The following is a 12,708-nucleotide window of genomic DNA, read 5'->3' on the forward strand; positions in this document are numbered from 1 at the left end:
TCTTTACTGTCTATTGTAATTAAATATTTAAATTTCCTAAATCTGTAGGTTACATTACTATTGTCTATCTCCATGTAATAGAACACTATATGAAATTATAAACTCAGATTACAGAATTTATACAATTTACAGTGTATGCCATCTATAATGTAGAGATATAACAAGACTAAGAGGTATTTTAGAATATTCAATCTCTAGTTTTTTTCATATTTTTTTATTAACTTGAGTATTTCTTATTTGCATTTCGAATGTTATTCCCTTTCCCGGTTTCCGGGCAAAGATGCCACTAATCCCTCCCCCTCCCCTTCTTACTGGGTGTTCCCCTCCCCACCTTCCCCCATTGCCACCCTCCCCACAACAATCACGTTCATTGGGGGTTCAGTCTTAGCAGGACCAAGGGCTTCCCCTTCCACTGGTGATCTTACCAGGATATTCATTGCTACCTATGAGTTTAGAGCCCAGGGTCAGTCCATGTATAGTCTTTGGGTAGTGGCTTAGTCCCTGGAAGCTCTAGTTGCTTGGCATTGTTGTGCATAAGGGGTCTCGAGCCCCTTCAAGCTCTTCCAGTTCTTTCTCTGATTCCTTTAACGGGGGTCCTATTCTCAGTTCAGTGGTTTGCTGCTGGCATTCGCCTCTGTATTTGCTGTATTCTGGCTGTGTCTCTCAGGAGAGATCTACATCCAGCTCCTGTCGGCCTGCACTTCTTTGCTTCATCCATCTTGTCTAATTGGGTGGCTGTATATGTATGGGCCACATGTGGGGCAGGCTCTGAATGGGTGTTCCTTCTGTGTCTGTTTTAATCTTTGCCTCTCTATTCCCTGCCAAGGGTATTCTTGTTCCCCCTTTTAAAGAAGGAGTGAAGCATTCACATTTTGATTATCTGTCTTGAGTTTCATTTCTTCTAGGCATCTAGGGTAATTCAAGCATTTGGGCTAATAGCCACTTATCAATGAGTGCATACCATGCGTGTTTTTCTGTGATTGGGTTACCTCACTCAGGATGATATTTTCCAGTTCGAACCATTTATCTATGAATTTCATAAAGGCATTGTTTTTGATAGCTGAGTAATATTCCATTGTGTAGATGTACCACAGTTTCTGTATCCATTCCTCTGTTGAAGGGCATCTGGGTTCTTTCCAGCTTCTGGCTATTATAAATAAGGCTGCTATGAACATAGTGGAGCACGTCTCTCTTTTATATGTTGGGGCATCTTTTGGGTATATGCCTAAAAGTGGTATAGCTGGATCCTCAGGTAGTTCAATGTCCAATTTTCTGAGGAACCTCCAGACTGATTTCCAGAATGGTTGTACCAGTCTGCAATCCCACCAACAATGGAGGAGTGTTCCTCTTTCTCCGCATCCTCGCCAGCATTTGTTGTCATGTGAGTTTTTGATCTTAGCCATTCTCACTGGTGTGAGGTGAAATCTCAGGGTTGTTTTGATTTGCATTTCCCTTATGACTAAAGATGTTGAACATTTCTTTAGGTGTTTCTCAGCCATTTGGCATTCCTCAGCTGTGAATTCTTTGTTTAGCTCTGAACCCCATTTTTTAATAGGGTTATTTGTCTCCCTGTGGTCTAACTTCTTGGGTTCTTTGTATATTTTGGATATAAGCCTTCTATCTGTTGTAGGATTGGTAAAGATCTTTTCCCAATCTGTTGGTTGCCATTTTGTCCTAACCACAGTGTCCTTTGCCTTACAGAAGCTTTGCAGTTTTATGAGATCCCTTTGTCGATTCTTGATCTTAGAGCATAGGCCATTGGTGTTTTTTTCAGGAAATTTTTTCCAGTGCCCATGTGTTCAAGATGCCGCCCTAGTTTTTCTTCTCTTAGTTTGAGTGTATCTGGTTTGATGTGGAGGTCCTTGATCCACTTGGACTTAAGCTTTGTACAGGGTGATAAGCATGGATCGATCTGCATTCTTCTACATGTTGACCTCCAGTTGAACCAGCACCATTTGCTGAAAATGCTATCTTTTTTCCATTGGATGGTTTTGGCTCCTTTGTCAAAAATCAAGTGCCCATAGGTGTGTGGGTTCATTTCTGGGTCTTCAATTCTGTTCCATTCGTCTATCTGTCTGTCTCTGTACCAATACCATGCAGTTTTTATCACTATTCCTCTGTAATACTGCTTGAGTTCAGGGATAATGATTCCCCCAGAAGTCCTTTTATTGTTGAGGATAGTTTTAGCTATCCTGGGTTTTTTGTTATTCTAGATGAATTTGCAAATTGTTCTGTCTAACTCTTTGAAGAATTGGATTGATATTTTGATGGGGATTGCATTGAATCTGTAGATTGCTTTTGGTAAAATGGCCATTTTTACTATATTAATCCTGCCAATCCATGAGCATGGGAGATCTTTCCATCTTCTGAGGTGTTCTGCAATTTCTTTCTTCAGAGTCTTGAAGTTCTTATTGTACAGATCTTTTACTTGCTTGGTTACAGTCACACCGAGGTACTTTATATTATTTGGGTCTATTATGAAGGGTGTTGTTTAGCTAATTTCTTTCTTGGCTTGTTTCTCTTTTGTGTAGAGGAAGGCTACTGATTTATTTGAGTTAATTTTATACCCAGCCTCTTTGCTGAAGTTGTTTATCAGCTTTAGTAGTTCTCTGGTGAAACTTTTGGGATCACTTAAATATACTATCATATCATCTGCAAATAGTGATATTTTGACTTCTTCTTTTCCAATCTGTATCACCTTGATCTCCTTTTGTTTTCTTATTGCTCTGGCTAGGAATCGAGAACTATATTGAATAAGTAGGGAGAGAGTGGGCAGCCTTATCTAGTCCCTGATTTTAGTGGGATTGCTTCAAGTTTCTCTCCATTTAGTTTAATGTTAGCCACTGGTTTGCTGTACATGGCTTTTACTATGTTTAGGTATGGGCCTTGAATTCCTCTTCTTTCCAGGACTTTTATCATGAAGGGGTGTTGAATTTTGTCAAATGCTTTCTCAGCATCTAATGAAATGATCATGTGGTTTTGTTCTTTCACTTTGTTTATATAATGTATCATGTTGATGGTTTTCCATATATTAAACCATCCCTGCATGCCTGAGATGAAGCCTACTTGATCATGGTGGATGATTGTTTTGATGTGCTCTTGGATTCGGTTTGCCAGAATTTTGTTGAGTATTTTTGTGTCGATATTCATAAGGGAAATTGGTCTGAAGTTCTCTTTCTTTGTTGGGTCTTTGTGTGGTTTAGGTATAAGAGTAATTGTGGCTTCATAGAAGGAATTCGGTAGTGCTCCATCTGTTTTAATTTTGTGGAATTGTTTGGATAGTATTGGTATGACGTCTTCTATGAAGATCTGATAGAATTCTGCACTAAACCAGTCTGGACCTGGGCTCTTTTTGGTTGATAGACCTTTAATGACTGCTTCTATTTCCTTAGGAGTTATGGGGTTGTTTAACTGGTTTATCTGTTTCTGATTTAACTTCAGTACCTGGTATCTGTCTAGGAAATTGGCCATTTCTGGCAAATTTTCAAGTTTTGTTGAATATAGGCTTTTATAGTAAGATCTGATGGTTTTTTTAATTTCCTCTGAATCTGTAGTCATGTCTCCCTTTTCATTTCTGATTTTGTTAATTTGGACACACTCTCTGTGTCCTCTCATTAGTCTGGCTAGGGGTTTATCTATCTTGTTGATTTTCTCAAAGAACCAAGTTTTGGTTCTGTTGATTCTTTCTATGGTCCCATTTGTTTCTACTTGGTTGATTTCAGCTCTGAGTTTGATTATTTCCTGTCTTCTACTCCTCCTGGGTGTATTTGCTTCTTTTTGTTCTAGAGCTTTTAGGTGTGCCATCCAGCTGCTGACATATGCTCTCTCCTGTTTCTTTCTACAGAGCTAAGAGTTTTCCTCTAAGCACAGCTTTCATTGTGTCCCATAAGTTTGGGTATATTGTACCTTCATTTTCATTAAATTCTAGGAAGTCCTTAATTTCTTTCTTTATTTCTTCATTGACCAGGTTATCGTTGAGTAGAGCATTGTTCAACTTCCACGTATATGTGGGCGTTCTACCCCTATTGTTATTGAAGACCAGCTTTAGGCCGTGGTGGTCTGATAGCACGCATGGGATTATTTCTATCTTTCTGTACCTGTTGTGGCCCGTTTTTTGACCAATTATATGGTCAATTTTGGAGAAAGTACCATGAGGAGCTGAGAAGAATGTATATCCTTTTGCTTTATGATAGAATGTTCTATAAATATCTGTTAAGTCCATTTGGTTCATGAGTTCTCTTAGTCTGTCTACATCTCTGTTTAATTTCTGTTTTCATGACCTGTCCATTGATGAGAGTGGGGAGTTGAAATCTCCTACTATTATTGTGTGAGGTGCAATGTGTGTTTTGAGCTTTAATAAGGTTTCTTTTACGTATGTAGTTGCCCTTGTATTTGGGGCAATCTCTAGTTTTAAGAATAGGTAATATGTACAATTATGGTATATTAAATAAAGGAAAAATAATTCTCAGTATTTTTCTATTTCTTAATATTGATTGAAGAGTTGGATTAATTTAATTTTTCTTTTTTTATTAGATGTTTTTATTTACATTTCAAATGATATCCCCTTTCCCTCTTTCTAATCCTTAAACTCCCTATCCTACCCCTCTTCCCCATTTTTCTATGAGTGTGCTCCTCCCCAATCATCCACTCCTTCCTTCCTCCCTGACCTGACATTCACTTATATTGGGTGATTCAGCCTTGGCTTGACCAAAGGCTTCTCCTCCCGATTGGTGCTTAACAAGGCCATCCTCTGCCACACATGCAACTGGAGCCATGTGTCTGTCTATGTGTACATAGTAAATGGTGATTAGTCCCAGGGAGCTCTGGTTGGTTGTTATGATTGTTCTTATGGGGTTATAAACCCCTTCAGGTCGTACAATCCTTTCTCCATCTCTTTCATTTTGGACCCTCTTCTCCATCCAATGGTTGGTAGTGAGCAACTGCCTCTGTATTTGTCCATCTCTGGCAAAGCCTCTCAGGGGACAGCTATATCAGGCTCCTGTCAACATGTACTCCTTGGCAACCCCAATAGTGCTGGGTTTAATGTCTGTATATGGGATGGATCCCCATGTATGGCAGTCTCTTGATGGCCTTTCCTTTAGTCTCTGCTTCATGTTTTGTTTCTTTATGTCCTTCTGTAAATATTTTATTGTTCCCCCTTCTAAAATGTCTGAAGCATCCACAGATTGATTTTCCTTTTTCTTGAGCTTCATGTGGTCTGGGAATTGTGTCTTATATACCCAAGCTTTGGGACTAATATCTACTTATCAGTGGAAATGTAGATAACTTATGTAAGAGAAAGAATATGATGGTAGGAAAGAATGATTGAATGAAAACACACTATATGTGAATATGCATACTAGAAGAAATACATGAGAAAGAAGGAAAAGTATATAAATATTTAACTATTCATAACAGCGTGCTTATTACTTTTTTCCTGAGAAAAAAGGTAAGGTGGAATTTTTAACAGTCCTTGAATTTGTAACAGTCCTTGTACATAAAAATCACTCAGAAAAAATAAGGTATCAATTCAGTCTGGACTCATGATCTCATGATAACCTACATTTCTGACCAGATGTGGATCAGTGTATGAAGTGTCCAGAGAGTCATTATGCAAATCCAGAGAAGAACCATTGCTTCCAGAAAACTGTGAGCTTTCTGGCCTATGAAGACCCCTTGGGGATGATTCTGGCTAGTATATCTCTCTGCTTATCTGCACTCACAGCCTTTGTAATTGGGGTCTTTGTGAAGTACAGAGAGACTCCCATTGTGAAAGCCAATAATCGTGGTCTCAGTTACACTTTGCTCATCACAATCACCTTTTGTTTACTCTGTTCCTTGAACTTTATTGGTCAACCAAATGCAGCCACCTGTATTTTCCAGCAGACCATATTTGGAATTGCATTCACTGTGGCTCTGGCTACTGTATTGGCCAAAGCTATTACTGTGGTCATTGCTTTCAAAGCCACCATTCCAGGGAGAATGGTGAGGTGGTTAATGATATCAAGGGCCCCAAACTATATAATTCCTATTTGTACTCTGATCCAACTTCTTCTTTGTGCAATATGGATGGCAACCTCTCCTCCATTCATTGACCAAGATTTTCATGCTGAACATGGACACATCCTACTTTTGTGTAACAAGGGATCATCTCTTGCCTTCCACTGTGTTCTGGGATACCTCTGCTCCCTGGCAATTGGTGGTTACACCATGGCATTCTTATCTAGAAATCTGCCTGATACGTTCAATGAATCCAAATTTCTGTCATTCAGCATGCTGGTGTTCTTCTGTGTCTGGGTCACATTTCTTCCTGTCTACCATAGCACTAAGGGGAAGGTCATGGTGGCTATGGAAGTATTCTCTATCTTAGCTTCCAGTGCAGCCCTCCTTGGTTTTATATTTGCTCCTAAGTGTTACATTATCTTGTTGAGACCAGAAAAGAACTCATTTCATCATATGAGAGACAAAACACATTCTAGAAAGAATAAGTCTATTAAAATATAGTTGAAAAATAAATTTAGTTTCTATGTTAGCAAATGTTAAGAGGTTTGAATTTATTCCATATTCTATTCTAAAAACATAAGATATACAACTATAAAATGGATTCAACTCCATCAAACATTATTTCTTTAAACAATTATATTCTGGTGTTACAGCATGAGAGAAACTTCTCTATTTCATTTGTGAAAACCACATCTGCTCATTTGCTCAGTTTCTCTGAGTCAATAAATTGGTGGCATCATACCTGGATAATGTTGAAATTTTAATCTTTCTTTGATATAAAAATTCCTATGTTCTTTTCTTCTTTTAATGTGTTTATCAATCATAATTTGCATATAATTTCCTCTGCCTGAATTAGTACCATATTTAATATGACATGCTCATCCAAATATTATTTCTTAATGTCCATTAATAATTCATACTTATTCCATTGCTACATAGGTAATTTATAAATTTTCATATGTTCAATTTTTTTTCATTTTCATTAAATTGTGTATTTCTTGTTTACCTTTCAAATGTTATTGCCTTTCCCAGTTTCCTGTCCATCAGTCCCCTAGCCCCTTCACCTCCCCTTCTGAATGGGTGCTCCCTTCCCAATCTATTCTCCATTACTGCCTACCCCCCCCAATAATCCCCTACACTGAAGGTCTAACCTTGCCAGGAACAAGGGCTGCACCTTCCACTAGTGCCCCAATAAGGCTATTCACTGCTATCTATGAAGTTGGAGCTTAGGGTCAGTCCATGTATAGACTTTGGGTAGTGGTTTAGTTCCTGGAAGCTCTGGTTGGTTGGCATTGTTCTTCTTATGGGGTCGCAAGCCCCTTCAGCTATTTCAGTCCTTTCTCAAATTCCTTCAACAGTGGGTCCTGTTCTCAGTTCAGTGGTTTTCTACCACCATTCGCCTCTGTATTTTACATGTTCTGGCTGTGTCTCTCAGGGGAGATCTATATCCAGTTCCTGTCAGCATGTACATCTTAGCTTCATCCATCTTATCTAGTTTTGGCGACTGTATATATATGGGCCACATGTGGGGCAGGATCTGAATGTCTGTTCTTTCAGTTTCTGCTCTAAACTTTGACTCTCTATCCCCTCCTATGAATATTTTTGTTCCCCTTTTAAAGGAGTGAAGCATCTGAATTTTGATAACCCCACTTGGGCTAATATCCACTTATCAATGAATATATAACATGTATGTTTTTCTGTGATTGGGTTATTTCACTCAGGATGATGTTTTCTATTTCCATCCATTTGCCTATGAATTTCATAAAGTCATTGTTTTTGATAGCTGTGTAATATTCTGTTGTGTATATGTACTATATTTTCTGTATTCATTCCTCTGTTGAAGGGAATCTGGGTTCTGTCCAGATTCTGGCTACTATAATTAAGGCAGTCATGAACATAGTGGAGCATGTATCTTTGTTGTAGGTTGGAGCATCTTTTGGGTATATGTTCACGATAGGTATAACTGGGTCCTCAGGTAGTGGAATGTCCAATATTCTGAGGAAACTCCAGACTGATTGTCAGAGAGGTTGTACCAGTTTGCAATTCCACCAAAACTGGATGAGTGTTCCTCTTTATCAACATCCTCACCAGCATCTGCTGTTGCCTGAGTTTTTGATCTTAGACATTCTGACTGGTGTGAGGTGGAATCTCAGGATTGTTTTGATTTGCATTTCTTTGATGATAAAGGATGTTGAACATTTCCATAGGTGCTTCCCAGCCATTTGATATTTCTCAGCTGTGAATTCTTTCTTTAGCTCTGTCCCCATTTTTAATAGGGTTATTTGATTCTCTGAAATTTAACTTCAGGAGTTCTATGTATACTTTGGATATTAGCTCTCTATCAGATGGAGGATTGGTAAAGATCTCCCAATCTGTTGATTGCCATTTTGTCCTAGTGACAGTGTATTTTGCATTACAGAAGCTTTGCAGTTTTATGAGATCCCATTTGTCGATTCTTGATCTTAGAGCATAAGCCATTGGTGTTTTGTTCAGGAAATTTTCTCCAGTGCCCATGTGTTCGAGTAGCTTCCACACTTTTTCTTCTATTAGTTTGAATGTATCTAGTTTGATGTGGAGGTCCTTGATCCACTTGGACTTAAGCTTTGTACAGGGTGATAAGAATGGATTGATCTGCATTCTTCTACAAGTTTACCTTCAGTTGAACCAGCACCATTTGCTGAAAATGCTATCTTTTTTCCATTGGATGGTTTTGGCTCTTTTGTCAAAAATCAAGTGCCCATAGGTTTGTGGGTTCATTTCTGGATCTTCACTTCTATACCACTGGTCTATCTACCTGTCTCTGTACCAATACCATACAGCTTTTATTGCTATTGTTTTGTAATACTGCTTGAGTTTAGGGATAGTGATTCCCCCAGAAGTCCTTTTATTGTTGAGGATAGTTTTAGCTATCCTGGGTTTTTTTGTTATTCCAAATGAATCTGCAAACTGTTCAGTCTAACTCTCTGAAGAATTGGGTTGGTTTTTTGATGGGGATTGCATTGAATCTATAGATCGCTTTTGGTAAAATGGCCATTTTTACTATACTAATCCTGCCAATCCATGAGCATGGGAGATCTTTCCATCTTCTGAGGTATTCTTCAATTTCTTTCTTCAGAGCTTGAAGTTCTTTTTTTTAAGTGGCAAGTATTTTATTATACACACTATCAACTTGGATTTAGGGGAGGCATATTGTTGGTAGAGGTAACATTTTAATTGGATCTTCATTAACAATCAGGATCTTCTTACAAAGAAACAGAGAAAAGGATCCCAAAGTAGTTATATTAGCTCACATCTACTGAAATTGTATTTGTTACTTTTCTCACCATGACAAGAGAAATACCTGTGATGATACCTGAAGGAAGAAAGGCTTATTTTGGCTCACCGCTTTAGACACTCCATTATTAATTTGACCCATGTATTTGGGTGAGCTTGAAGTTCTTATCATACATATCTTTCACTTGTTTGGTTAATGTCACACCAAGGTATTTTATTATATTTGGGACTATTATGAAGGGTGTTGTATCTAAAAGTTATCATAAAAGATAAGAAAGAACATTGCATACTTACCTAAGGAAAAATCTATCAATATGAACTCTCAATTCTGAACATTTTTACTCCAAAACCTTATTAAAGCTAAAAGATTACACAAAACACCACAAAAAATAATAGTTGGATATTTCAACACCACACTCTCATCAATGGACAGATCATGGGAACAGAAAATAGAGACACAGAGAAACTAACAGAAGTTTTGAAAAAAACGGGTTTAACCGATATCTATAGAACATTTCACCCTCCAATAAAGGAATACACTGTCTCTCAGCACCTCATGGTACCTTCTTCAAAACTGACCATGTAATTGGTCACAAAACAGGCCCCAACATATACAAGAATATTAAAATAACCTTATGCATCCTATCAGATTACCACGGACTAAGGCTGATGTTCAATAACAACAAAAATGACAGAAAGTCCACATGGACATGGAATATGAACAGTGCTCTACTCAGTGATAACTAGGTCAAAGGAGAAATAAAGAAAGATATACAAATTTTTAAAATTTAATGATATAAAGGCACAGCATATACAAATTTTGGGACACAATGAAAGCAATGCTAGGAGGAAAATTCATAACTCTGAGTGCCTCTAAAGAGAAACTGAAGAGATCATACACTAGCAACTTGACAGCATACCTGAAAGCCCTAGAACAACCAAAAAGCAAATATACTCATAGATTTGTGAATTTTTTCTTAGGTGTTCCAAGCTTTTGGGATAACAGCCACTGATTAGTGAGTGTGTTCTTTTGTGACTGGGCTACCTCACTCAGGATGATATTTTCTTGTTCCATCCATTTTCCTTTGAATTTCATGTAGTCATTGTTTTTTTCTTTTTTTAAAATATTTATTTATTATAGATAAGTATACTGTAGCTGTCTTCAGACACACCAGAAGAGGGCATCAGATCTCCTTACAGATGGTTGTGAGCCACCATGTGGTTGCTGGGATTTGAACTCAGGACCTCGGGAAGAGCAGCCAGTGCTCTTGACCACTGAGCCATCCCTCCAGCCGTCATTGTTTTTTTCATTGCATAATTTTAAATTACATTTCAAAGGTTATTTCCTTTCCCGGTTTCCTGGACATAAGACCCCATCCCACCCCTCACCTTCTTCTATAAGGGTGTTTCTCCATGCCATCTATATCCCCTTTCTGTCCCCTAGCATTCCCCTACACTGGCGGCCCAACCTTGGCAGGACCAAAGGCTTCTCTTTCCACTGGTGCCCAGCAAGGCCATTCTCTGCTATTTATGCAGCTGGAGCCATGGATCAGTCCATGTATATTGTTTGGGTACTCATTTAAACCCTGGGAACTCTGGTTGCTTGACATTGTTGTTCTTCTGGGGTTGCAAGCCCCTTCAGCTCTTTCAATCCTTTCTCCAACTCCTCCAACAGGGGTCTCCTCAGTTCAGTGGTTTCCTGCTAGGATTCGCCCCTGTATTTGACATGCTTGGTCTGTGTCTCTCAGAAGACATCTAAATCCAGTTCCTATCAGCATGTACTTCATAGTTTCATCAATGTTATCTAGTTTTGGTGACTCTATACATATATGGACCACATGTGAGGAAGGCTCTTAATGTTCATTCCTTCAGTCTCTGCTGCAGACTTTGCCTCCATAGCCACTCTTATGAATATTTTCATTCCTCCTCTTAAGAAGGAGAGAAGCATGTGCACTTTAGTTATTCTTCTTCTTGAGCTTCATGTGGTCAGTGGATTGCATCTTGGGTAATTTGAGCTTTTGGGCTAACATCCACTTATCAGTGAGTGTATACCATGTGTGGTTTTTTCTTTTATTTCTTTTTTTGTGACTGAGTTACTTCACTCAGGATATTTTCTTGTTCAATACATTTGCCTATGAATTTCATGAAGTGATTGTTTTTGATAGCTGACTAGTACTCCATTGTGTAGATGTACCACATTTTCTATATCTATTCCTCTGTTGAAGGACATCTGGGTTCTGAAAAGATCTAATATTTTTTAGAATTTCCTCAGTTTCTCTTGCTAAGTCTCCCTTTTCATTTCTGATATTATTAATTTGGATACTCTCTGTGTGTTCTCTGGTTAGTATGGCTAAGGATTTATTTATCTTGTTGATTTTCTCAAAATTTATTTATTATAAGAACCATGTTCTGGTTTTGTTGACTCTTTGTATAGATATTTTTGTTTCTACTTGGTTGATTTCAGCTCTGAGTTTTATTATTTCTTGCTGTCTATTCCTCTTGAGTGAATTTACTTCCCTTTATTCTGGAGCTTTCAGGTGTGTGCTATCAAGATATTTAGTGTATGATCTTTCCAATTTCTTTTTGGAGGCACTCAGCGCTATAAATTTTCCACTAAGTATTGCTTTCATTGTATCATATAAGTTTCGGTATGTTATGCCTTCATTTTCATTAAATCCTAAGAAGCCTTTAATTTCTTTCCTCCTTCCTTCCTTCTTCCTTCTTCCTTCCTTCTTTCCTTCCTTTCTTTCTTTGTTCACTTCTTTTTTTCTTCCTTGACCAAGTTTTCATGGAGTGGAACATTGTTCAGCTTCCATGTGTATGAAGAATTTTTGTTGTTTTTGTTGCTATTGAAGAACAGCATTAGTCCATGTTGATCAGATAGGATGCATGGGATTAATTCAATCTCCTGGTATCTATAATTGTCAGTTTTTGAGAAGGTACCATGAGGTGCTGAGAAGAAGGCATACACTTTTGTTTAGGATCAAATGTCTTCTAGATGTGTCTTTAATTCATTTGTTTTATAACTTCTTTTAGTTTCAATGTGTCTCTTTTTTAGATTCTGTTTCCATGATCTGTCCATGGATGAGAGTGTGCTGTTGAAATCTCCTGCTATATAGTGTGTGGAGCAATACATGCTTTGATACTTAATAAAATTTCTCTTATGAATGTGGGTACCCTTGCATTTGGAGTGGAGATGATCAGAATTGATAGTTCATCTTGTTAGACTTTTCCTTTGATGAGTATGAAGTGTCCTTCCTTCTCTTTTTTGATAACTTTTGGATGAAAGTCAATTTTATTTGATATTAGAATGGCTGCTCCAGCTTGTTTTTTGGGACTATTTGCTAGGAACGTATCTTCCCAGCCTTTTACTCTTAGGTAGTGTTTTTTTTGTCACTGAGGTTTGTTTCCTGTATGTAGCAAAATGCTGGG

At 38.0% G+C, this 12,708-nt stretch overlaps 1 protein-coding gene across 1 annotated transcript in view; it reads left to right on the forward strand.

Annotated features, from left to right (window-relative positions):
• The window catches only part of Vom2r7 (vomeronasal 2 receptor, 7), a 28,873-nt gene extending 22,369 nt beyond the window's left edge, over nucleotides 1-6,504 (forward strand). Inside the window, exon 6 of the mRNA NM_001099463.1 lies at nucleotides 5,576-6,504. Coding sequence (NP_001092933.1) covers nucleotides 5,576-6,504 — 929 coding nt within the window. The remainder of the gene's footprint in view (nucleotides 1-5,575) is intronic.
• Nucleotides 6,505-12,708: the final 6,204 nt, after the last annotated feature.

This window comes from Rattus norvegicus, chromosome 1 (assembly GCF_036323735.1).
Source record: "Rattus norvegicus strain BN/NHsdMcwi chromosome 1, GRCr8, whole genome shotgun sequence".
Classification (NCBI taxonomy): domain Eukaryota; kingdom Metazoa; phylum Chordata; class Mammalia; order Rodentia; family Muridae; genus Rattus; species Rattus norvegicus.